Source organism: Muscardinus avellanarius, assembly GCF_963383645.1.
Source record: "Muscardinus avellanarius genome assembly, chromosome: 3".
NCBI lineage: Eukaryota > Metazoa > Chordata > Mammalia > Rodentia > Gliridae > Muscardinus > Muscardinus avellanarius.
In genome coordinates, this window is record NC_137788.1 from 83,313,800 (window position 1) to 83,340,092 (window position 26,293).

At 47.2% G+C, this 26,293-nt stretch overlaps 1 protein-coding gene across 4 annotated transcripts in view; it reads right to left on the reverse strand.

Annotated features, from left to right (window-relative positions):
• Nucleotides 1–26,293, reverse strand: part of BCAR3 (BCAR3 adaptor protein, NSP family member) — a gene marked incomplete at both ends in the record, with an annotated part of 113,313 nt that overhangs the window by 46,445 nt on the left and 40,575 nt on the right. For 2 of the 4 annotated variants that reach the window (XM_080692407.1, XM_080692406.1), the window contains one exon: nt 6,861–6,944. The exons of the other annotated variants lie outside the window; for them this stretch is intronic. In XM_080692407.1, coding sequence (XP_080548533.1) covers nt 6,861–6,944 — 84 coding nt within the window. Of the gene's footprint in view, nt 1–6,860; nt 6,945–26,293 lie in introns of those variants that run through there. 4 annotated transcript variants of the gene reach the window in all.

Genomic DNA, 26,293 nt, shown 5'->3' on the forward strand with positions numbered 1-26,293 from the left:
CAGGCATCCTCCGGCTTCTAAGAGGGCTGCAGGGATTCATCCCTGCCAGACACGGAGGGCTCCTTCCTGGTAGGAGTTTTCCCTTCTATTCTTCCTGTACTGGTCACCCTCCGTCCACATGCTGGGGAGAAGGGAGGATGCAGATGCCCCCTGAGTAGGAATCTGATGGAGGTTCCTTACTTCTTACTGAGAAGCCAGGAGTCTAACTCACTGGGTCTTTGCACCTTTTTTTTTTAGGTACTGGGGATGGAACCCAGGAGCATTCAACTTCTGAGCTATCCCTCCCACCCTAATTTTTATTCATTCATTCATCCTTCCTTCCTTCCTTCATTTATTTATTGGTGGCACTGGGGTTCCTGAAAGCCCTTCTACCTCCGGGCTACACTCCCAGACCTATTTTATACTTTTTATTTGGAAACAGGGTCTCTTAAGCCAGCATGGCTGGCTTTGAACCTGCGCGATCCTCCTGTCTCCGCCTCCCAAGCGCGGGGATTACAAGCATGAGCCACCACGCCCGGCTTTATTCTTTATTTTGAAACAGGGTCTCACTAAGTTGCAAAGGGCCTCACTAAGTACCTGAGGCTGTCCTTGAACCGTGATCCTCTGGTCTCAGCCTCCCGAATGCTGGGATTATAAGTATGTGCCACCACGCCCGGCTGCACCTCTTTTTATAAAAGCATACATGTATCTAAAATAGACACCAGGGAGAATTCTAGCCCATAGAAACTAGGAAACTGATTACAGTTTTTTTTATAAGCTGAAAAAAAGATCCGTTGCAACATTCTCATGGCCAGAGTTGGATTGCACCAGCATCTCCTGGGTCTGTGACAGGCACTGGAAATCCACTTGAAAACAGAGATGCCACCAAGGTTCTCCCCCAGCAGGAAACCCCAAATGCCCATCAGCTGAAAGGCCCTGAGTTGTCCTCGCTAGCATCTTTAAACCCAGCAGCAGGGCCTGGTGCTCCACACGCCGCTGGCCTCTCCTGGGCCTGCAAATCTCCAGCGTCCTCCCAGGGACCAGCCCGCCCATCTCTGTGGTCCAGGAGGTGCTGAAGCCTCTCACAGAATTTTCCCAGGGTCCCAGTCCCGCCTCTGCTTCCCACTCGAGGCTCTCCAAACAAAACAAGTCCTGGGCCAGGATCCAGGCTCTGGGGTCTGTCGGGGAAGGGGGCCTGGGACACAGCCTTCGTCAGGCATGTCCTTCTGATGCTGAAACCAGATTCCCCGCCACTCCCAGATGCCAGTGGAATGCATGTAAGACTCTTAAAAAGCTGTGCTGGCCTTTTTTTTTTTTTTTTTTTTTCCCCTTGGAGGGCTAAGAGGGATAAATGAGCAACCAGCAGCTGCCACGCGGAGGGGCTGAGTCGCTTGGAAAGACATTCCCCACACGGCGTTTTCCACCTTGCGCGGCTTGTGCTGATGGTGCGTCTGCCCCATTACAAAGGCAACCAGGCCAATGCCAGGATGTGTCACTTGTACCCCAGCTGCCACAATAACACACGGAAGGCTGGGATCAGCCACGGGGAAGACAAAGGACCGTCCCTCCAGCACTCACTCTATCAGAGAGAGGTGTTGCCAAAAGAAACCATGTACCAGGGACCTGCTGCTCTAGGGAGGGCCAATGCGACGACGCCTCAGGCTGTAATGTGGAGTCAGAGGGGCTTCAACTATAGGGGGAGGGGGAGCAGGAAAATGATTTAAAGCAAAATGAAACCCAAAAACATGATTGAAGCGGGGCACAGTGGCACACACTTGTAATCCCAGTACTTGGGAGGCTGAGACAGGAAGATTGAAGGTTTGTGGCCAGCCTCAGCTACTTAGTGAGGCCCTTTGCAACTTAGTGAGACCCTGTTTCAAAATAAAGAATACAAAATAAGGCTGGGGTTGTAGCTCGGAGGTAGAATGTCCCTGGGTTCCATCCCCAGTACCGCAAGAAGAAGAAAAAATTGAAGATCTAAGATCTACCCACTACACAGCAGCACCTTTTGGCTACAAAGATGGTCAAATCTATGTCACAGTTACTACCCTGGGCCACAGCTGTGGCCAGACCACTGCCACTTCACCCTGTGACCTGATGCTGAGCTGACTGACGCACTGACCCATGGACTCCACATCCCAGCCCCTCTCTCTTCATGGTCTTTCAGAAAGGCAGCATTTCTGCACTTGCCAGACCCTTCCCAGCTGTTAGTCCTACAAACACAATTGCACTGACCTTCCTCAGTTTTAGCCACTGAAAAGTCTCAGCTTCTTCTTCTTAGGCCCACAAAAATCAGAGACAGGAGGGGCCAGGAGATGGGGTTTCGCTGCCAGCTCTGACAGTGTGGTCTGTTGTGCTTTTTACCAAATTCCTTCTGAGCTTGCTATGGTCCTGCCACCAGCTGTTCCTTTTGTCCCTGTCCACCGCTGGCTGCCCCATGCCTGCAACTTCATGGATGCTCCTCACTCTACCCAGAATGCCATTTCCTCTCCTTCTCTGGATAACATCTGCTAAATCTTCCAGATGTAGCAGAGACTCCATCTCCCACAGGAGGCCTTCCCTGCTCCTCCCCACTTCAGCCTGGACTATGCCAGGCACGTGCCTATAGGGAACCATGCTACTCTCTGAAGACACCGCCACCAAATCACTAATAAATGCTTTTAGTCAATCAATAAATATCTGCAGAATGCCCTTGCAGCAGATCTTCCCAACTGGACCTTCTCCTGCATGGGTACTGGGTCTTCTTTTCCTCCTCCTCCTCCTCCTCTTCCTCCTTTTGTGGTATTGGGAGTGGAACCCAGAGGCTTTCTACTTCCGGGCTATACTCCCAAACCTATTTTATATTTTACTTGGAAACAGGGTCTCACTAAGTTGCTGAGAGCCTCACTAAGTAGCTGAGGCTGGCTTTGAACCTGTGCGATCCTCCTGTCTCAGCCTCCCAAGCGTGGGGATTACAAGTGTGGGCCACCACGCCCAGCTTTGAGTACTGGGTCCCTAGCACCTGGCAAAAGCAGACTAGCAACAGTTGCTCAACTGAACAAAAGATGTAACCTGGATGAAAGGCCATATGGAAATTTCCTCCTATGCTTGAGAACTGATGGTAAGGGAGGCCTGGCAGGGGGGATTATTTCTCCCATTAAGTACTAATCATGCCGGGCGTGGTGGCGCACGCTTGTAATCCCCGCGCTTAGGAGGAGGAGACAGGAGGATTGCGCAGGTTCGAAGCCAGCTGCACTGGCTTAAGAGACCCTGTTTCCAAATAAAAAATATAAAAATAGGTCTGGGAGTGTAACCCGGAGGTAGAAGGGTTCCATCCCCAGTACCACCAAAAATAATAAATAAATAAATAGATAAATATAGACTAAAACGTAGGACTGGGGGTGCAGCTCAGAGATAGAATGTCCCTAGGTTCCACCCCTAGTACTGCCAAGAAAACAAAAAACAAAAATTAAAAAAAAGTACTAACCAAGCCCCACCCTGCTTAGCTTTCAAGATAGATGAGATGGGGCGCATTCAGGGTGGTGTGGGCGTAGACGGCGAGGGGGGCAGATTATTTCTAACCTCCTTTGATTTTCTGACCAGGTTACCCACTAAGCCTCCTTGGGAAACTCTGCTCTGACTCTCCCTGGTTTACAGGGCTTCTGCCGGTACCAGTGTGTCCGCCTCTGAGCTCCTGGGTTGGCTTTTCCCCCTGACTGGAATGCCTTCCCGTCCCATCCTCTATTTTGTCCACCCAAATCTTGGGTTACTATAAAGAGAGAGAGAAAAAAAAGTCTTCTTTAGATGGTTATCTGTTCTACACAAACCAGTTACAGACTCTCCCTGAAGTTCTCCTAAAAACCAAGCATCTTGTATCGTCTCAGTTGTCTTTAATACACTAGGAAATATATCAGATTAAAGCACAGAAAATTTGATTTCTATTCCTGGTTCCCCACGGAATGATTCTGGGCAGCCGTTTCTCTGAGTCTCAGTTTCTCCTCTGCCCCACTAGACTCATAGAACTTGTTTTTAGACTCAGACACTGGAAAGCCTTTTTCAAAAGTTAGGAAATGATACCATGGCCCAGTGTTCCTGTTCTGAGTCCTTTGAAGGCAGGAACCACGTCTTGGCTGTCACATAACAGTCTTCCCACCCCTAAGCCCACCCCACCTAGGGGTGTTTACACTTAGATGGGGCTACATTTAACATTTGGGGACTTTTGAATTTGAATATGCTCTGTCAACACTATGGATTTGAGATATGTTCAGTACAGGCTCCTTCTCATTGGGTTTGAGCAAAATATATTTTCCTTTTTCTACTAAGACACAATATCCACTGGGTTTTGTTTGTTTTTGTTTGCTTGCTTGCTTTATTTTTTTAATGCGACAACTGCCTACCATGAAGCCTGCTAGGACAGTAAGCCCTGAATCACACCTCATCGGAACATCTCATATTTGGCACCGTTTCTGTAAGAACCAGCAATGTATACACATCCCTGACCCCTCTCTCCATCTGTTGGCCCTCCATTTAATAATCCCTTTCCAGGGTCTCTGTATGTAAGTCCACATGAGGCTCTTAAGTACATTCTAAATTCTGCAAGATCTCTGCAAATAAGATCTTATTCCCTGAGAGCACCCATGAGATTGGTCTCCTATGTAACGAAGGAACTTTGATATTTTTAGTTTTCTTCCCATACAACAAACACTATTAATAACATCCTACTTTCTCCAGAGATGATATGGATTAGACCAAATGGAAAGTTACCATGGCTACTGCAGTGTTATTTTTGGTATGAGAAATTCATGCCAAGGGAAGCAGCGTACATGGTCAAGAATCGGAGTTTTATTTTCACTTTGTTATCAGGCAATCAATCCCAATTTAATTTTGAAACTCTAATTGCAACGGAAACTAATTATGAGCAGCAAAGCCTGAAACCCCTAATTAAAGTGGGAGTCAATAAAACGATTCGGTGTTATCACTGGGCAATGTTGGCAGGATGAAGGATTAGGTACAAGCCCATTTCCGTTTCAGGTAACTATCTAAGCAAAACAAAACAGGGAAACTCATCTGAAGGACGCAATTGGGGAACCCCGAGTTGGGACAGAAAACCCCAAGTTTTGGTATGTGAGCAGGTCAGAGCCTCTCTCTGTTATAAAGACTTCAACAAATGAGGAGTAGAGTGTGCAGAGTGAGAAAAAGTCCAAGGGTGACAGGTTCAGATTAACCCCATATGTAGCGTAGTCCACACTGCGCAGGCCTTACACGACGACCCAGCAGGCAAGCCGGGGTGTCCAAACAGAATCTCACTGTGCAGACCCAGATATTTATGGACGGATTCTTCACATACCAGAGGCTGAGCTGTCCTTTTCTGAATTAGTAGAAGTTGGCTTACAGAAGCCTTCTACTAAAGGAAGAACCCACTGCCAATTCCCGCAGTGCACGATGTCCTGCGGGACCTCCCAGTCTATCTTTGACAGCTCTATAATACTATTAATGGCATGACGTCACCTGCCCCAAGCTAGAACAATCCATATTTAGGCCCCCAAAACGACAGGGTCCTCACATCACCCTGCTAGGCTCTCGGATCAGAAAGGGGCTCTGAAGTCAGGAGAGAAACAGTTTTAAGTGATGACTAAGCCCCCTCTTCCTCCTCCCCAAGTTTTTTTGTTTGTTTCTTTCTTTTTCTTTCTTTTTTGCGGGTCTGGGGATAGAACCCAGGGGCATTCAACCTCTGAGCTATATTTCCTGCTCTATTTTTTTATTCTTTATTTTGAAACAGGGTCTCACTAAGTTGCAGAGGGCCTCACGAAATAGCTGAGGCTGGTCACAAACTGCAATCCTCTAGTCTCAGCCTCCCAAATGCTGGGATTACAAGTGGGTGCCACCATGCCCGGCTCCCAAGTTTCTTGACAAAAATATAAGATACACTAATGAACTTTGTTAAATGAAAAGCCACTCTGAATTCTCCAATCAGGCAGCAAAATCAGAGAAGGCACACATACACACATACTCTCTTCTCATTCAGCATATGTTTTTCCAAACATGGTCTATCTCCCCGTAACAGGTAAAAAAAAATTTTAAAGCATTACTGAGAAAAAAGAAGCAGAATATCACAACCCTATCATGACCCTTTCAGTCCTCTGGGAGAGGGAGTTCCACTCCAGGGTGGGAAGAATTCCTTGAGAGCCTCTGGACTCCAATTTCCCAGGAATAAATGAGGTCCACCATCACATGGGCTGGCAGGATTTTTTTTGAGGCAAGAACCCCAAGATCAAAAAGGCCCTGGCTAATCTTAATTTTCCGTGCGTCACAGGCAACACAGAATGCAGGCCTTATCTTAAATTAGTCAAATGAAGTCCTCTGAATATTTTCACCAAAATAGCGTATTGACATATTGTGCAAAGCCACTGGCACTGGTGTCTTGTAACAAAGGTTAAGAAAAGAACATTTCTGAACCCTGAAATGATTTGGAAGCTCTCTGCAATTTGAAAAGAGATATTTTGTGGTTTCGGCATAGTATTTATGGCTAATGGACCATCAGGTTAAGCAGAGAAAGGGGCTCCGTCGCCTCACATTTATTACAGACCTTGGAAGAGACACAGAGACAGAGCGAGGAAGAAGAAAAATAGCTCTGTTATATTGAGCTACTCTAGTATGAAATTTCAGCTTAAGGAAACTGAAAGTGTCCCGGCCAACAGAGCTTCATCCCAAACCCACCAGAAACCCCATTCTGTGTCCCTGGATTCTGCTGCCTAGGGGGCTCAAGGACCCACCAGTCAAAGAACACACCTCTCTTTTTACAGCCAACAAGCTGTAAACTTTCTCTAGTGCCCTTTAGAGGACTGATGCTCTCACGGCCCCCAAAGAATCACGGATGCGCTGACTCTCCAGACCACACCTACCTTGACTCCCAGGAAAGACTTGCGGTGATAGAAGCAGCACAGGGCTGCGGAGAGGGCGTGGAGAGCACTGCATTCCTTAGGCATCTTCCAGTCTTCAGTCCCAGCAACCCCGCGCCTTCATCAGGTAAAAAATAAGGGGGTGTTGGACGGCAGAGCCCTGTCCTGCCGCGGCTGCGCTGCTCCTGTCCACAGCGAGCCCGGGGAGTGAGTCGGCTCCTTCGCCCAGGCCGGTCTGGGACTCTTCCCCTCTGCTGAAGCCAATGCGATCCACTCGCTCAATTCCGGCAGGCTGGTGTCCAGCCTGCCATGCACGCAGTGCCAGAAATTCTCATGTGACCAGACTTGCTTTCTGATGAAATTCTAACCCCTCTTAGAAGAGGCCTTGGGCTTTAGCTGTCCCCTAATTGAGAGGCCCGGCAGAAATCATTAAACCCCCAGACAGCCTTCCTTTCCCAGGGCTGAAATGCACCACTCGATCTGCTCCTATGGCTTTGTCTGTTTTCTTGTCATCCCAGTACCTAGGGGTTTAAGGAAGCAGGACAGCTGTACACATAACACCACCTTGTTATGAGACAGAGGCTCCTTTGAGAAAAGGCGATGGCCTAAAAGTGCCCGGGGTTGACTCTCTGGGAACAGTCCTAGAAACCCTAAGTAACTGAGGCAGGATCCCGGTCCCCATGCCTACCTCCTGAGCTGTTTATTTTTAATTAGGATGTTCCTGGCAGTCAGTTTGCAGCTGATAAAGCTGGCACAGCCATCACTATTGGCAAAGCAATATTGCCTTTTGGTGTTTAATTAGCAAGTCTGTCAGCAAACACCATGGGCGCCCTGTGCCCTCCCCACCTGGCTATGAAGCCTGTTGGGAGGATGGGGACTGTGTATTCCCTTCTGACCCAAGTGTTTGTCCACCCCCCCTCCTCCCCTTTAACTTCTTCTTCACTCTAATTATCCATCTTTACTTTTTTTTTTTTTCTTCGTGGTACTGGGCATTGAACCTAGGGGCATCCCACCTCTGAGCTACCACCCCCAGCCCTTTAAAAATTTGTTTTGTTTTGAAACAGGGTCTTGCTAGGTTGTTCAGAGTCTTGCTATGTTGCTGAGATCCTCTGGTCTCCTCTGGTCTCAGCTTTCCAAGTACTGGGATTACAGGTGTGTGCCACCATGCTCCGCTTCATTTTATTTCAATTGTCCACTCTGCTTAACCTCCATCCAGCACACAAATCCCAGCAAGGCCTTCCTAGATACCCCGCCTAAGAGGCCTTCCCCCACACCAAGAGCCTCAGAGCCCCTTTAAGGGAAAGTAACTGCTTTCTCTCTTTCGTCCCAGTTTCAGTGGAAGCTCAATTCTTCTGCTGTGCTTTCTTGTTTTGTTTTTTACAATCAAACCCAGGTTTCTGCCTGTAGCTCTTCCTCTCCTACTGTTCCAAATATTAACTTTGTTCAGCCACTCAAAAATGGAATGTGTCCTGAAGCTTCCTAAAACTTCACACAGGCAGAAACTTGCAGTGAGGAAGAAACAGAACCTATTCAGTCTAGAAAGGAACACCACCGGATGGGGCACGAGGGAGGTATGAGAAATATCCAGCGGGATTAGTGTCAGATCCTCAGGAGGCCTCGGCCTTTGGACCAGGTCAGGTGTGTTTGTTCGGTGCCCAGTGAGCAGCTTCTGTCTTGAGTGGGGAGGGGAGAGTCTCAGAAGGGGAGGAGGCTGGACCTCACAGACTCCTTGGCCAGGGGCAGGGTATGGAGGGATACAGCGTCTGTGGCCCCAGATAGAGCTCAGGGGCTGACCATCTCTCTGCTCTTTCAGCGGTTTCTGGAGGTTGGCTGGCTGCCCTGGGAGCGCCTGGACCCTGTCCAGTCCTCCTGAGCCCCTGAATCAAGCATCCGACCTGTTCGAGTTCTGCCAGCCTTGGAGCCCTGGGAGACTGTCCAGCTGATGGGCCAATGCTGGTGGTCTCCAAGAGTCATGCACCGTAACTAAGAGGAACATTTTCTGTCTACCCCCACTTCTTTTCTTTCTCTCTTTTTCTCTCTTTCTCTTTCTTTCTTTCGTACTGGAGATTGAACCCCAAAACATTCTACCTCTGACCCCATCCCTATTTTATTCTTTTGCTTTGAAACAGGGTCTCACTGAGTTGCTCAGAGAGGTCACTAATTCGCTGGGGTTAACTTTGAACCTGGAATCCTTCTGTCTCAGCCTCCTAAATGCTGGGATTACAGGCATGTGCCACCACGCCCAGCTCTTTCCTCATTTCTCTCAGATGGGGTTCAAAGGGTAAGTACCCCCAGTGGATTTGTGGGGATGACTCATCAATCCAGCCAATGGCCACCAGGGAACAGGCCTAGCTTTTACCTGCTAGTCCCTCGGACAGGAAATAGCAAGCTCCTTCAGGCTAAAAACCTCCCAAGAGGCTGCAAAAGCACCATCCCAGGCCAGAAAAAGGGAAGAAAGCAGCTCCTTAAATCCCCTCCAGAAACTCAGTGAGATTAGCCGCTAAACCCTCTGTATTTTGGAGAATGCACACCCCCACGAAGTGGAGAACATTCCTCAAAGTAAGTATGCAAATAACACAGACGTGTAAATTACATAGAATTATGTAGCCGAGAGCCGCAGAGTCAGGGTAAAAGCAAAACAAAGGACCCCGCTCAGCTTGCAGATTCACAGCCCTTGCCACCTGGGGCCTCCACTGTCTAAGAAATGCCTCCAAAATGTCCAAAGAGTTGGTTCCACCAGGATTAAAGAGCGGGCTAATCTTATTAGGTAACTGTTTCCCAAGCAGGTTTTTTTTTTATTTTTTGTTCCACACCAAAAATAATTTCTGAAACAGCACTCAAAAGGTCTTAATCAATTTTCTTCCAGAAAGGCCAAGGAGAGCCTAAAATAACACGGTTGATAAGTGCATGAATTCCCGAAGTGCTCTTCACGGACTTGTTATGCTTTCAAATGTCTCCTATCCACACTCATCAATTCCCCCCACATTCTCCCCACAACGATCATTCTATTCTAGTTACAAAGAAACGGGGTACCAGAATGGTGCGTTGCTCTGCAAGGAACAAAGGACAGGACTTGAGCCTTGGACTGCAGAGCAGTCATATGGAAACACAAGAGATTTTATAATGTCTTATAATTAAACCAGTTTTCATGCAGCTTTACAAAGATGCTATGACCTGGGAAAATGGGCTACTCTGATGATTTGGTACGTGGGATTTAGAACCAATTTGGATTTTTAAGGGTTTTCTCATCAACAGGCCCTTGTGGCGACAAAGGAGTTGTTCCTAATGGAATTCCAGGGACTGATGAAGGCAGGGAGGGGCTGGCAGCATAGAGCTCTGGATGGGTCCTGGGTCGCTCTCCAGCGCCACCCTCTGGCCATCTGAGAGACTTGCATCTCAACACCATGGGAAACACCTGTTAGGTGATAAGGACAGGGCTGGGCAGTCAAGTGGACCCTTGGAGGAAATCTTCATCACCGCAGGTCAGAGATGTCCCCTCACCCATCTGAGAAGAGGGTTAAGCAGGCTGAAGGAAGGTCCTGCGTGAGCACTGCCTGCAATGCCGGTTTTTCCTTGGGCAGCCCGAATACTAACCTGCCCTATTCGGTAACCATGGAGACAGGAGCTGCCTGCCAGCCACATTCAACAGACATGCTTCCTGCTGGCAGAGGCCCTCAGCTCAGAGGGATGAGACAGTGGGCGCAGCGTCCTTTTCCAGAGTGCCACATCCCTGATGAGAAGATCCGGCTTTCAGTGTGGTAGACCCTGTCTCCAGAGTACTACCTTTAGTCCCCCATCTCATCCCCAAAGCCACCCCAGAATGAGGACATCACGCCTTACATGGAGGCACTCTCAGTCACTTCAGGCAGTCCTGGGGACAGTGACACTGCTTGTGGTCAGTGAACTGCAGACTTGGAACATCAGCAGGGAGAGGAGGGGTTGGGGAGGTGAACATCAGCCACTGTGACCAAAACGCAGCTCACCCTCTAGAAGCCTGCCTCTCTCTCTTCCTCTCCCTCTCTCTTCTCTCTTCTCTCTTCTCTCTTCTCCCTTCTCTCTTCTTCTTCTTCCTCTTCTTCTTCTTCTTCTTCTTCTTCTTCTTCTTCTTCTTCTTCTTCTTCTTCTTCTTCTTCTTCTTCTTCTTCTTCCTCTCCCTTCCCTTCCCTTGCCTTCCCTTCCCTTCCCTTTTTCTTCTCTTCTCTTCTCTTCTCTTCTCTTCTCTTCTCTTCTCTTCTCTTCTCTTCTCTTCTCTTCTCTTCTCTCTCTCTCTCTCTCTCTCTCTCTCTCTCTCTCTCTCTCTTTTCCTGGCCAATTTTTTTTTTTTTTGTGTGGTGCTAAGGATTGAACTCAGGACCTCACATATTCTACATGAGTACTCTACCTACCACCGAGCTACACCCCTAACCCTTTTCTGGCTTTCTGTTTCCACTGAACCCCAGTGATCTGGTTCTGGGTGAACAAAGACATCTTTAATGAGCCAGGGCATAAAGCCAAGGAAACTGCTCTGGTTCTTTGGGCGTTCTCAGAAGAAGGGAGAGGTAAGCTGGCCTTGTCCAGCCAGCAGCAGAGCAGAGTGACAGCGCAGTCGTCCTCTGCAGCCTCAGCTCCCTGAAGAACAGCGCGGCGAAGGCCTGGGAAGCCCCAGCACGAAGAAAAGAGGAAAGTCTGTCAGCAACCTTCCTGCTCCAGGGCCCTGCCATGTGTCTGCCTAATTCTGAACAAATATAGACAGTTCGGACTTCACAAATGTTTGAAAGTGAACCATACAACCATTGTTTTCATTTTCAGTACAGTGTTCACTAGATTACACAATACACCCAACACTTTGTTTAAAAATAGGCTTTGTGTTAGATGATTTTACCTAACTGTAGGCTAATGCAAGCATTCTGAGAACATTTACGGTGGGCTGAGCTAAGTTATGACGTGCAGTAGGTCAATGCACTAAGTGCATTTTGACTTAGGATCTTCCCCTTCTTCTTTGCAGTGCTGGGGATGGAACCCAGGGTTCACACCTGCTAGGCCAGTGCTCTACCACTGAGCCACACCCCCAGCTCTGATGTTTTCAGTTTGTGATGGCTTTATCAGGATGTCACCCATTGTAGGTCCAGGTACATTCATAAATCAGGAGGAGCTCCTGTGTCTCCAGACACCCTCACACAGAGCCACAGGGCCGGAGAGAGCAGAGTCGGATCCCACTGAGGAGGGAGGACAGGACTTGGGGGAAAGGTCACCTCTTTCTAAGGCCAGACAGAGCAGCTAAAGCTGCCAAAGACAGTCCAATACATCTTCCTAAATGCAAATGTGATTTACTTCTTGCTCCAAATGGGGTATCGGCTGGATGCAGGGAGGATGGGAATGCTGGCTGAGCTCTCAGCTGCTTTGACTTTGCTTGTCTGGTGGACACAGAGAGTGCATTTAGGAGTGTTTGCTGAACACATCTCAGTCTGACAGTTTCCCCAGATCCCTCAAGGGGATGAAAGAATATGGCTGTTAAATGATCTCTGTCCGGAAGTGGTATCGATCTGCCCAGTACACAAACAAAGGACTAAGTACAGTCTTCACGAACAGATTTCTTCTCTGGGCCTCATGTCATTCAACCTCCCCCACCCCTACAAATTTGTTTCTCTAACTAGCTATTAAAACTGCATAGTCAAATAATATGAAACAAAATAGCATACCCAAGCCCTGACTTTGCTTTCTTAGATTATCACATACAATTCTACCCCAGACACCCCTCCATCACTCCCACCTATTTTCCTGGTATTATCCCAGAAATCCTATATAACATAAGCTCAAATTTTCTCTTGTTTTGGGATTGTGGCAAAATTAAAACAATGTGCAAAGGATGCAATTCCAACTTCTCAAAAGGCAGACAGACTATCTGGCAGTCTGGGCCTTCTTTAAGCAGAAAGCCATGAACCATCCTTCCCGAGCAAAAGGCACCTATCGGAATGCATTACATAAAAGTTCAGGGGATTTCTGTATCTCCTAAAGCCCGTCTGTCGACCCTTGGGAGTCTGACCCATCCAAGACGAGTCGCCACCTACTTCCTGAGCTTCCTTCTGTCCATCTTACTATGTCGGCTTCACACCCTGACCCATCAGTTGTTCTCTGTCATCCAGGCTCCCAGGGCTGCTTTGCTGCGCACTTCGCTCTTTCTCTTCCTCCCAACTTTTGGTAAATGTGAGCTACGGAGCAGCTGATCGGCAATGACTTCAAAAGCGCGGCAGAGGCCCCAGCATGCGGAGTGGCACAGAGACGCCGCCTGTGGTCCTCAGACCGCCGGCCAGGAGCAGCTGTGCCCTCCCTGCCTCCACCACCACTGGCTGCGGTGTAATCACTGGCATCAAGTGAGAGAACTCAAGCAGAATGGTACCCAAGATACAGGAGGTGCTCAGCCAGCAAAAGCTTCCTTTGCACTTTCAAGGATTAGACCACAAGCCCCTTCTTCCCCATTGCTCCTGCAGGGCATGTGCCCACCCACATGCTGAACTTCAAGACCCACATTCCCACAGTAAGAGGGCGGGCGGTCACCATGCCTTGAAATGCTGACTGGCTTCAGCTGGTGCATGGGAGGACCCTGAAAACAAGGAGTTGAATAATGAGATGTTTAGAAGCTTTTAGCCCTTACTTTAAGCTCTTATATTTTAAATGGTGTATTACAATTACACATGTTTTTAACTACACTTGCTCAGATGCCTCCGTGGATCTTCTGCAAGCCTTTGTCTTTTTAGGAGCTGTTTATGTTAATGGTTACATGCATATTTTTTTATTTTTCGGTACTGGGGATGGAACCCAGGGGCATTCTACCTTCAAGCTACACTCCAGCCCTCTTTTTTGGTGGTACTGGGGTTCCTGGAAACCCTTCTACCTCTGGGTTACACTTATATATATATAATTTGGAAACAGAGTCTCAAACCAGCGAGGCTGGCTTCGAACCAGCACGATCCTCCTGTCTCGGCCTCCCAAGCATGGGGATTACAAGCGTGCACCACCATGCCCGGCCCCAGCCCTTTTTTTTAGTCTTTTATTTTTTCAAAAAGGGTTTCATTGAGTTGCAAAGGGCCTCGCTAAGTAGCCGAGGCTGTCTGTGAACCACGATCATCAATCCTGAGGTATCCTGTCTCCCAATGCTGGGATTACAAGTGTGCACCATCACCCCGGCCGCCGACTTGCATATTCATAGCATCTGCCCATGTGGCCCTGGCCAGAGGACTCCTGGGTCTATCCACAACTGCCCAGCCCTGTGGACCACCTTTGTCTGAGCCAATCTGACTGGGGTCCTGCGGGCGCCTCCTCCATGGGATCTGGATGGCTCCCTTCCTTTCCCACTGTACCATACCTCACTTTTCCAACCCCTTAGCCCTCCCGGCCGGGTGGTTCTTGCCCTGAAAGGAAATTTTGTGTTTAAAGTACCCAGAGGAACACCTCCTATATACCTGACTCCTTCATATTTCATTGGCCCTCTTTTATGGGATTGTCTGGTATCAACTACTACTTCAAGAAATAGCACTGGGTCTGGTATAGCCCCATGGACTTTGGGCCCCCTTGACCCAGCTGCCTTCTCTAGGCTGTGTCTGTGCCCCCTAAATCCTGCCTTCTGCTCATACTTCTTTCTCTCACCCCAATGGCAGGACTCTGCTGGAGTCATAGCACAATCTTTGCAAGCCACCTACTCCTTCCCCCACCTAGAAAACCCGCCAAATGTGAGTGCACCAGCTAACCTGCAAAGAATGCTGGGAAGGCAGGACCAAGGGCAGGGGACGAGGTCAGCATCAGGCGAGAGGTGGAGTTGGCTAGCCCCGCCCACTCCAGCCTTGGTGAAAAAAGGGCTATTATTCCCTTCTCTGTAGTGAAACAAATTCTAAATATTTTTGTAGGAAAATATCTTTTTTTCATGTTCCCAAACCGATCACAGATACTGGCATCTGATTGGACATACTGGCTAATTCTGAAGTCTGCCAAAATAACTGAGAATCAGCCCAGATGGAGTTCTGGGGGTGCTATGGGGCTTCCATCAGTTACTGCAAGTTGTATACAAATGAGAGTGTGAATGAGTATCTGTTCACTGAGGAGAAGGGTCATTGTAGGGCATTCTACCTCTGAGCTACACCCCAGCACTATTTTTATTTTGAAACAGGGTCTCACTAAGTTGCCGAGGGTCTTGCTAAGCTGTCTGTGAACCTGCAATCTTCCCATTTCAGCCTCCCAAATACTGGGATTACAGGTGTGTGCCCCCACATCCAGCTCTACTCAATTTTGAATGACTTAGATGACCTAAAAATCCCTACTGTTCTAGAAAGACCTTTTCAGTGGCCAGTGGAAGGTAGGGAGGAAAATACCCTGGCGGTCATGGGCATGATCGAGGACATCGAGGACGCCAGGCTGGTGAGCTTGGGCAAGACTGGGCATGGCAGGGCTGTGGCTGGCAATAGGAGGAGACAGATGACTTTGAGGCCAGCAGTGTCCCAGCTCCTTACAGTTGTGGAGTATCTTTACCCACCTGTGAGAGGAGGGGACCCCTTCACTCAGCTGAGGAAGGGCCTTGTTTGCGTGTAATAGTGAGTGTGGAATATCAATGGGTTTGACTCTCAGCAACCCTTGGCATTCAGGAAGATGACAACAGTCACAGGTGCATTTCTCCCTCCTCCACTAGCATGCAAGGACTCCAAGGGCCAGGATTTCTAGAGAATTTTACCGTAGTGGCCTATTTAAAACTCAGTGGGAGACTGGCATGGTCATCTCCATTCTACTTGTTCCATCAAACAGGCCTTAGAGTTAATAATTAAAACAACAGTGAGTTAGAGCCTGGCTCTATCTGATGTGATAATAGGAGCATGGACCACACCTGGTTGTCTAAAGCGCCTTATCTTGTGTAAATCCAAAAGCCAGGCCTCCCTCCTACCAAGTGACAGATGTTCTTGGCAACACAGACACGGGGCTCATCTGGAATATCCCTAGCCAGAGATGCTAAGCTGCTCATTACTAACAAGCCAGGGCATGCACAGATGGACGCTGGGGTTGGAATCTGAGAACAGGAGGCAGCAAAACCCCAGCACACAGATGTTCATGGCGCTAAAGCACCTCCTTTGCGGTACATGGAGAGCTGACACATGCCCATTTCTCCAAGGGAAAAGGCCGACTCAGAAGGTTCTGGATGTGGAAAGGACTGAAGTAATCACCAGTTTCTTCACTTCCTCATCTACTGCCAAGCACACTGCTGTCTGCAGAGTTGCCCTGCAGAAAGTCAACCCTTGCCTCTCCTGGTACCCAAGGCCAGGGCAATGGATTCCTTTTGCCAGTGGTTCAAAGGACAAGACAATCCCTGGCCTTGAGTGTGTACCCTCCCAAATGGGTGGGAGGATGGGGTACAAGGAAGATCAGGGAAAGTAGCAGGAAATGACCTGATCATTCTCCAGGAACTGCAAGCTGCAGGGTTGGGCCACTTGTGATAAAGAAGGTGGGAATCTTTCCAAGGCCAAATTACAACTCACAAGGGAATCCCCTGAGCCTTTGGGTCCCTGTTTATGACTTCTCTGTAAACATGGTAGATCTGACAGTGCAACTGTGCACCATTGGGTATGCAGCATGTAAATAAACCAGAGAAAAATAAACCGGAGAAAACAAGGAATGGAGTCAGACGTGGTGCCACACGCTTGTATTCCAAGCATTCGGGAGGCTGAGACAGGTGGATTGCGGTTTGCCGACAGCCTCAGCTACTTAGCAAGGGCTTTTGCAACTCAGTGAGACCCTGTTTCAGAAATGGAAAGACTATTAAAAGAGGGCTGAGAGTGTAGCTCAGAGGCAAAATGCCCCGGGGTTCCATCCCCAGTACTGGAAAAAAAAAAAAAAAAAAAAAAAAGGAATGGGACTTGAAAAGATAAAACAACAAAACCAAAATATGTTTGTGTAATCTAGCATTCACGTGCCCTGAGTAGACAGAAAATTAGGGGGGAAAAAGCCTAATATACTTTGTTTTGGGTACTGGGGATGGAACCCAGGGGCATTCTACCTCCAAGCTACACCCATCCCTATTTTTTATTCTTTATTTTGAAACAGGGTCTCACTGAGTTGCAGAGGCCTCGCTAAGTAGCTGAGGCTGTGAATTGGGTTCTGCTTGTCTCTGCTTCCTGAATGCTGGGATTACACGCGTACGCCACCACACCCGGCCCAAATGCCTAATATACTTCTGATCTTCAAAATTCAGACAGAAATGGTATAAATAGCAAATGGCAGTTATTATATGGAATAGTTTTAATGAATAACATCTTTGTAATGGATGTGTGAGCCAATCAGAATACCCAACACTGGATGGTCCAGGACTGGACTTATATCTACAGGAGACCCGTCAGAGAGAGTCCCTGGACTTTTCTCCCTAGAACTGAGGGAGAGGCCTCCCTCTCCCATCAGACCATACCTTTAAGACCTAGGGCAGGTGAGCTATGTGGACCAGAGCAGAAAAGCAGATTAGAGAGAATGTCTTTCAATGTGCAGATGCAAAAGCCTGGGAGCCCTGGAGATACTCTGCTCCCCAGGCGTCACTGACCTTGCTACTCAGCCCCTGGTGTTCCTAGTGTTATTTCCCAGCTCACATCATGTACAAGCTTACACTATCAGAGGGAGAGTACAACTTGAGATCAAGCTGTACCACACTGTGCTGGGCTCTACTAGAGTTTATGTGTATGTGGACTCCGTACCCAAGGACTGCTGAAAAGAAACCAACATAAAATGATGCTACAGGAAACCACAAATATTATATGCCCATTAGTAACAGGGCTGTACACAGAGGTGTCAGTAACAGGTGTCAATTAATGATGTTCCCCAGCCCACTCCAGGGGCTCCCATGAAAGAACTGAGTTGTCCTGTGCTTCCAGGGATAAAGAAGCATGGGTCTGCCTCTGGGAAAGGTGAGATTCATGGAGTCGGAATGTCCTGTGCCCCGAGTGTAGGTGTGAGGCTCGCTCCCGCCCTACTTATCCAGGCCATGGCACCATCCTAACTCCTGGAAGACGTTTCTAAAAGGCTCTTCTGTTATTGCAGAAAACAACAGGACTTGATTTGGAGATCCTGGCTGAAATATTCCTTTAGTGAAGCCAGGTGAATTTAACCAAGTATGAACATCTGGTAGGGCAACTTAAAGGACAAGAAATTTATGTCATCCCCAATTACATTCAAATATTCTCCACATTTGCTCCTTAGACACTCCTTAGGTAGACTGGCCTGGAAGAAGCTTAGATGTCCTGGTTCTAAGCCTGTGTTTCCTTCTCCCCTTGCTATTGGTCTCTTTATCCCAATAAGGAGCCCTGCTTCCAGTGTCTGGCTATCGAAGCACTTGCTAAAATGACTAGTGTCCTTTTATTGACCTTGGGAACCAGGTCATATTCACAGTTGTTTCACAATGGCCAGCACAATGCCTGAATTTAATAGGGTCCCAGAGAATGTTTGGAGTTGGCACAGGAAAAGATTCTCAATCTGGGACCCACAAAACCCTGGAAGTAAGATGCACAACAGGAGTGCATACATATTATTAAAGACATAGTTCTTATTCCTAATATATGCAAAAAGGTATCCCCCCCCCACACACACACACAATGTGCCACAAAGTTACCCTGTTCACCAGTGAAGCCTTAACATCCTCAGCTGGATCAGGACCTGTTCCCACCTCAGCCTAACAGTCACCTTACTCTCTGTTGGGGAGCAGCCTGGGATCCCAAGCTGGGAGAGGCTCCCAGAACATAGTAATTCCCAACTGACACCACCTGTGGTGTCCTCAAGTGATTCCCAAACCTAGAGCTAGGAGGACTTGACCTCATCCCACTAGATCCCTTCAAGGGAAGACCATGAGGAGGCAGAGGGGAAGATACGGGCCAGAGCAGACTCGGCTGGATCACCGAGAGCCACCCCCAAACCACCACCTGGGCCTGGGAAAAATAAGTCTCCAACTGGAGCCTGGCAGTCACAGGAAGCGGTCCATCAGCTCCATCATTTCTTCTGCACAGAAAGCTCTTTTGAGAGTGTGAATGGGGGCTTTATAGTGCAAGTTCTCATCTACAGGCTAATAAATATGTGAAATAGCCTCTCAGACCAGGTTCCTGCAGCCTGGACACTGAGGTCATTCAAGAAACAATTAGATGCCATCTGGAGAGAGCTGAGACTCGAAAGGAAATTGCCTCGAAGGGCCAAACAGCGTGTTCTCATTCCCAGGGTCTGACACATCCTTATCTTCATTCACATAAAGGACGGGATGGAGCTCAGCCAGCGAATCCACACTGGGAGCACAGAATGAGCAAACGCTGCAGCAATTAATAAAAGCTTAAGGATAAGGGGAATGCTCATTCTCCGCCTGCCCGAGTACATCTATCCTTTCAATGAATTTATCCCTTGACCACACTTTCACATCCAAGCACAGCGCCTTTGCCATAAGCCAGGCCTCGGCCTCACCAGGCTTTGGCCTTTCACGGTTTTAATATAGAGCAATTAGAGCAGAGCATCGTCTGCTGTCTAGCCCAGCCCTTTACAGTATGCAATAGGCAAGGACCCGGTTATGTTAGTATTTATTGAGGTTACACAATCCACTCCATTATAAGGAACAGGCCCACAATGTGAGCCCTTATTTCTAGACTAGATTCACAATTATCTTCTTATTTTTAAATGAAAATTTAATGTTTTTTCCCCTATATCATTAACCAGTATTTTTAATGGGAATTCAACTGTTGGGTAAGCTGGGTTTTAATAAAAGACTTAGTGAGCTGGGCGTGGTGGCGCATGCTTGTAATCCCAGCATTTGGGAGGCTGAGATGGGAGGATTGAGGTTCGCGGACAGCCTCAGCTACTTAGTGAGGCCCTCTGCAACTTAGTGAGACCCTGTTTCAGAATAAGGAATAAAAGCCGGGCATGGTGGCACACACTTGTAATCCCTGCGCTTGAGAGGCGGAGACAGGAGGATCGCGCAGGTTTGAAGCCAGCCGCGCTGGCATAAGAGACCCTGTTTCAAAAATATAAAATAGGTCTGGGAGTGTAGCCCAGAAGTAGAAGGGCTTCCAGGAACCCCAGTACCACACACACACAAAAAAAAAAAGGAATAAAAAATTGGGCAGAGGGTGTAGCTCAGAGGTCAAATGCCGCTGGGTTCTATCCCCAGACCCACAATGAAATAAAATAAAACATAAAAATAAAAAAAAAAAAGACTTAGCTACAGGAAAAAAAATGGGTTTAAACAGCAGAGGGTATAGTGCATTTTAAGTGTCTGGGTAGCATTTAAGTTGTTCGTTAGCAGGGCACCCCCTAGAACACTAATGTCCGGTGGTCTGCAGGCCCAGGGTGGGTCTTTTAGGGAGTCTCAGAGGCTACTGTTGCTCATAATAATACTGAGGGTTTTTTTTTTCTGTTTCAGTGACACTTATACTGGTAGCTTTACCCATGATGGGAGAGGGTGCTGCTACCTTAGCAGAGAGCCAGGCAGAGAAGCCACACTACCCTACCGTCATCGCACTCTTGGCCGCCATAAGCTCATTGGTATGTTAAAAAAAAAATAGCCAGTCCCACCTAAGAAGTCTTTGACGAGCAGTAAGAATTGTGTGCATTACTATCAGCGAATCTCAGCTCTTTAGTGTTGTGTGGTGGAGAGCAGGACACAGGAGCCAAGCGCTGTACACAGCACGTAGGTGAAGCAGGCGTTCAGCTGCAGGGGGAGCTGAGCTAGCTACTCTTTCATGGAACACCATATTTACTTCAAAGGATGTGTGACAAGCTTGTCATTCACACTTGGGTATTCATTTGGCAGACGTTTCCTGAAAACAAAAATTTGAACAAAGTGGGCCTGTTACTTCAAGGAAAACAACTGACGGTATGTGTTGTCAATGACAAAATTTGAACTTGCAAGTGAAAATTAGAATTTGGGAAAAAAATGTATTCGTGACTAAGAGCTTGACAGCTTTCTAGTATTTTAGTGACTTTTCTAATGAGATGGGTGGTGATATTAGCAAAATAAGCATTTTGTATCGTATAGTGAAATATGTTAACATTTGGAAGATCTATATAACTCAGTAAGCCAATATTTTTTAAATGACCAACGCACAAAGATAAAATGTACATGGGTAAGTGGTGCACTTAAAATTCAAGACAGACCAGGAGATTTTACAGAACAGAATAAAAAAGTTTACTGGTGTGGTTTCAGATTCCACACTGCAATTAACCTTTAAGGAAGTCAAATGTGTTGAGTTCTAGCCTAATATTTATAATTACCTAAAAGGACTATTAAAATATTTTTCCTTTTTGAGCTACCTATCAGTGTGAGGCCAGATTTTCTTCAGAGTTCAACCCGGACAACATTAACATAACAGACTGAATGTTAAAGCAGGAAAGAGAATCAGTGTGCGTTCTCGTAGGCCAGACACTAACGATTCCCCCAAATACCATTCTTACCACTAAACTTTGTTTTGTCTTAGAAGATGATTACTTTTCACAGAAGTATGCTATGGATACTTATGTATCATGGGTTTGTTAGTTTTAAATGAATAAAACACATTAAACATGAAATGTTCATTAAATAAAAATGAATTAAAGTCCAAATGTAGTGAGAAGAGACAGGAGAGACTCAGAATTGATAAAGGTCCAGGATTAAAACCAGAGCATGCCTGTAATTTCAATACTTGGGAGGCTGAGACAGAGGGATCACAAGTTCAAGGCCAGCCTCAGTAATTTAGCAAGACCATATTATCAAAAGAAAAAAATTAAATAGTTAAAGATTGAGCCCTTCTGGGCTCCATCACAAAAAGAAACAAGAAAAAATGCTCCCAGAATATTTAGGAACTGCATTGTAGACAAATGCCATTGAGACACCTGGTAACCACTAGAGGGCAGAGTTTAACAGCAAACAATCAAACACTAAATAACCCATTCTCAACATCTGGTGCCCAGGAGTCAGTTGATAACGACAATCTCATTAGAGGTAGGTAGGTTTGAGCCACAGAGGTTGACAGAACTACACTCCTAAAACCAGTGTTTATTTCTGCCTAATATGTGAGCATTTAAGGTAACAACAGTGACTCCACATTTTCATCTTGTGCTAGCTAGCATGAGAAGGTAGACTGAGGTTAGGTGTGATAATTTCCTGTCTTGAAATAAAAACACTGAAAAATTTCTAGAAAAAAAATCTTCGAGATGCTAGTGTTACTTAGTGTTACATAAAGATCTCTGGAAACTCATTCCCAGTGTCCTCTTTTTGCTTTTGGTGGTACCGGGGATTGAACCCAGGGGTACTTCTAACTCAGAGATACACCTCAAGCTCTTTTTATTTTTTATTTTGTTTGTATGTATGTATGTGGCAACAGGGATGGAACCCAGGGGCATTCCATACCTCCGAGCTACACCCCCAGCTCTATTTTATTTTTATTTTGAAACAGGGTCTTGCTAGGTCAGTGAGAGTCTTACTGCTTGCTGAGGCTGTCTTCTAACATGGAATCCTCCTATCTCAGCCTTCCAAGTACTGAGATCACAAGCGTACGCCATCGCTCCCAGCTTGCAAAGATCCTATTTATAATTAAGATTTCAGTCACAGTATTGGGCCCAGAATTCCCACATATCTCTTTGGAGGACTTCATCTTAATTTGATTATATCTGCACAGACCCTATGTCCAAAAATGACCACGTGCACAGGAGTTAGGACTTCAACATATCTTTTTGGCAGACACAGTCCAGCCCACAACATCCTAGTACCCTCTCCAAACTGCGCACCTGCTCTGTGTCTGGAAAATCTTCCAGACCAAGGAAAGGCAAAGACCCAGTGGCAGCAAGGAAGACTAGGAAGATGGTGCAAGAGAGGAAGGGGGATGCCGGAGATGTGGTTAGAGGTAGACAGCGCACAAAGGATCACAAGTCCCGTTATGGAGCTGAGTCTGGTTGGAAACCTCAGTGTCAAATTTTGCTTGCTTGTTAGCTTTCCAGTGTCTTCTCCACCTTTCAAACTGCTCAGGGGCTCAGAAGAATCATTTTCCTTAGGCCAGGTGGACTGGGGCCTCGGCTTCATGGCTGAAGCCAGCAGCACAGGATGCAGATTCATACAGAAAGCGAATCGGCCTTACTCCACACACTGGCCAGACCAGGTCTTTTCAAGCACCTCAGAGGGAGGATCCAAGGTTCAAGCTTATCTCAGACCACCAAGTTCACAAGGCCCGGGGAGAATCTGCTTCTCTCAGGGACATGAGAAAACTCATCTCAAGCTGCACTTGACAAAGTAATGTCTGGCCAGAGGAGTCATCCTGACCAGCCCCAGGTTGGAGCAGTCTAGTTCAAGTGCACACAGCCCCGCTCATCCAGCAGAACTGAAGGTGCCGGAACGGGCCAGACCAGCCAAGCAACGCTGCTCAGCGCCGACAGGTCTACCGCCCGAGATGCTGAGGTACATCCAAATCCTGCATAGTGTCGCAACCGTACTGTCTCTGTGGCTGTGAAAGATCACAAGCCTTGCAGGGGCGCTTACTGCTGGGCCATTAAGCAAGAGCAAAGGGTTATCGGTGGTGCAAGGTTGCGTCGTGGCAATGTTGGCATGAAAAGGTGGAATTCTTTTGTTGAGAGCTTGATATATGTTATTGAGGCCGCAAAACACAGTGGAGGTGTAAAGAGTCTAGAGCAGGGTCAGCAAACCTTTCCTGTGAAGGGCTCTGTTAGGTTTTGCAGACTACACTGTTCCTTCTACGCACGGTACCATATAGCATGAAAAGGCCAAAGGAAATAGGTAAGTGGACGTGTCTGGCTGTGTTCCAATAAAACTTTGTGTGTATACATCAAAGTTTGAATTTTGTATAACTTGGCCACTCTTCTTTGGAATTTTTTTTTTAAAAAAACCATTTTAAACTATAAAATACATTTTTAGCTTGTAGGTCAGATTTGGTCTTGGGCTGTAGCTTGCTCACCGCCTGGGTCTAGAGACATCCCTGAATGCTCATGAATTAATGTAATGACATTGTGGCAGGAAGGTTTCCATGTGGAAGTCTCCCTTCCTCTCTGGAACACTGACTGGCTTCTGGCAAGACGCCAGGCCCTGGTGTGAGCCCTGGAGCTGCCCCATTTCTGCTCCCTCACCTGCTGTCAACCGGCCTAATAAAGTCAGTCTTAATTCTAAAAGGCCTCTGGCACCTGGCCTCTGTGGCCCCATCGCCACTCTCTCGGGCTGGGCTCTTGGTAACGCTTCCCCCTCCCGCCTGGTCTGACTTGACTGGACCCTATGAACATGCGGTAGCGGTTCCAGCACATCTGGATGAGCCCATGCAGTAGAACATCTGTAAGCGCAGCACCGCTTCCCATGTGAGCAGCAGTCTGGCTTCACTGACCCAGCACCTTCCCCTCTTGAGGTGGCAATGCTGAGGAACTAAAACACATGGTTCCAACTTTTTTATTTTGCAGTACTGAGAATGGAAACCAAGGCGTCACGCACTCCAGGCAAGTGTTCTACCATCCAGCCCTTAGCTGGCTTTTTTATAGCTAGGCTTATTGAGTGTAATTTCCATTTAATAAAATCACCCTTCCTAGGACAATTCTTTGGGCTCTGCCAAATGGCTAGTTGGGTAACTACCACCACACTCAAGGTATTTCTGTTCTACATCCCAAAGAGCTCTCCCTTCAGCAGAGAACCTCCTCCCCTATCCCCTTTCAACCACTGATTTATTTCACTCTAATTTTTGCCTTTTCCCAGAAGGTCACACAAATGTAATTACAGCCTGTAGCCTTGAAACTGTCTGCTTGTGCTCGGCAAGAGCCTCACCCCTGCCTGTGTGTGCATCAGTCCGTTTCCTTTTATGGCCGAGTCGCTTGCCATTGTGTGCGTCCTACAGAGTGTTCATCAGTCAAAGGACACTGTGGTTGTTTCCAATTTTTGTCAGCGATGCATAATGTCACTATAAACAGATCCATATAGACTTTCCTATGGACATGTGTTTATGATGAAGCTTTGCTTGTCATAAGTGGCCACATCTGGGTAAGATCCCTTTGAGTGCAAACTGTCCTCTATCCCTAATCCTCTGCCTTCCCACCCTGCCTCGGCAATTTTCTAGAACTGTAGTAACATTAAACCTCCTGAGAATATCTGCAGGGAACGCATTGGGGTCAGAGTAGGAGAAGCTGGGCGGGAGCTTGCTCTGCAAGCCAGGGTTGTTTGGCATTCCCTACTGGCAGTGTTTGAACTCTGGTCCCACAGGGGACGGTGCTGGCTCTGTGGATGTGCACACTCAGGCAAAAACCTGCAGAGCCAGCCAATCGGGCCATTATTTGGTTCATATAACTTGTTAAAATCTCATGGAATGTACAGCGTGCCATTGTTTTTGTAAGTCCCTTTCATGACTTTGTTAGCTGGCTAATTCAGAGCAGACTGGCCTGTTTTCCTGCTGGAAGAAAAGACCTTCCTCAAAGACAGCTATTTAACCGTGACCATGGCCGCAGCCATGTTGAATACAAAGGGGAGTGGCAGCCCCACGGCCCCTTCTCCCACCGAGGTCTCCTTCAGCCCGGGCACTTATTTTTGGCTCTGGAATTCGCATAATTACTCCTCTTTTAATCTGCTGGGTGACCTCATGCATCCCTAGCTGGCTGCAGGAAATGGCCTTGCTGAGATCTGAGCTGTGGACACTTCTCAGTGTCTATAGCCTGAGAAGACCCTCTGGGAAGGAGCGTTTTCAGTGTTAACCCCACAAAGGACAGCTTTCTGAGCTTTTCTGAGCTCACAGTCTGAAGGAAGGAGGAATCGGAAGGGCCCAGATCTCCTGCTCATGACAAAACAGTTCCAGTCTGGCCTTTCTTCTCTTTACCTGCAAAGCAAGCTCAGAGACTGCAAGATGTTCCATTAAAGCTCACCAGTGGGTCTAACAAGAATCCCCCGAGGCCGATTACAAAAGAAGGGATATTCCTCACTAGGAACCTGGTCAGGAACAAAAGGCTGGATTCCTTCGTCCCGCCTTTGTCCATGGTTCATGCTGTGCTACCAAAAACACTTGCCTACTCCCCATTAATGTGAAAACAGGGGCAGCCTGAAATTCCTTTTCTACTTCACTAGATTTCTCAATTTATCCTTCTTACGGTCAATTTATTTTAAAATGGAAAATCTATAATAAACATTTCCTCTGGAAGAAAAATCACCCAGCTCTAACCTTGTCAATCACTTCTTCCTCTTAGAACAAAACACTTTAAAACACCCCCCAGAAAAGAGACTCTTTACTAAGTAACTATAGGCCTTGTATGTGAAGACATTAAAGAGAATTAATCTTTAGTACGAAAGGAAGATGGGTATAAAGAGGAAAGAGACAGGAAATAATATGAGCTTATAACATAAAATTTATATATAAAAGTTTATATAATATATGGGAGGAGTATAGAACGGAAGCTTTAAAAAGCACTTCCAGGAAAAAAATAATAAAAGAATGAAAATATAAATAAGAGCCATATGT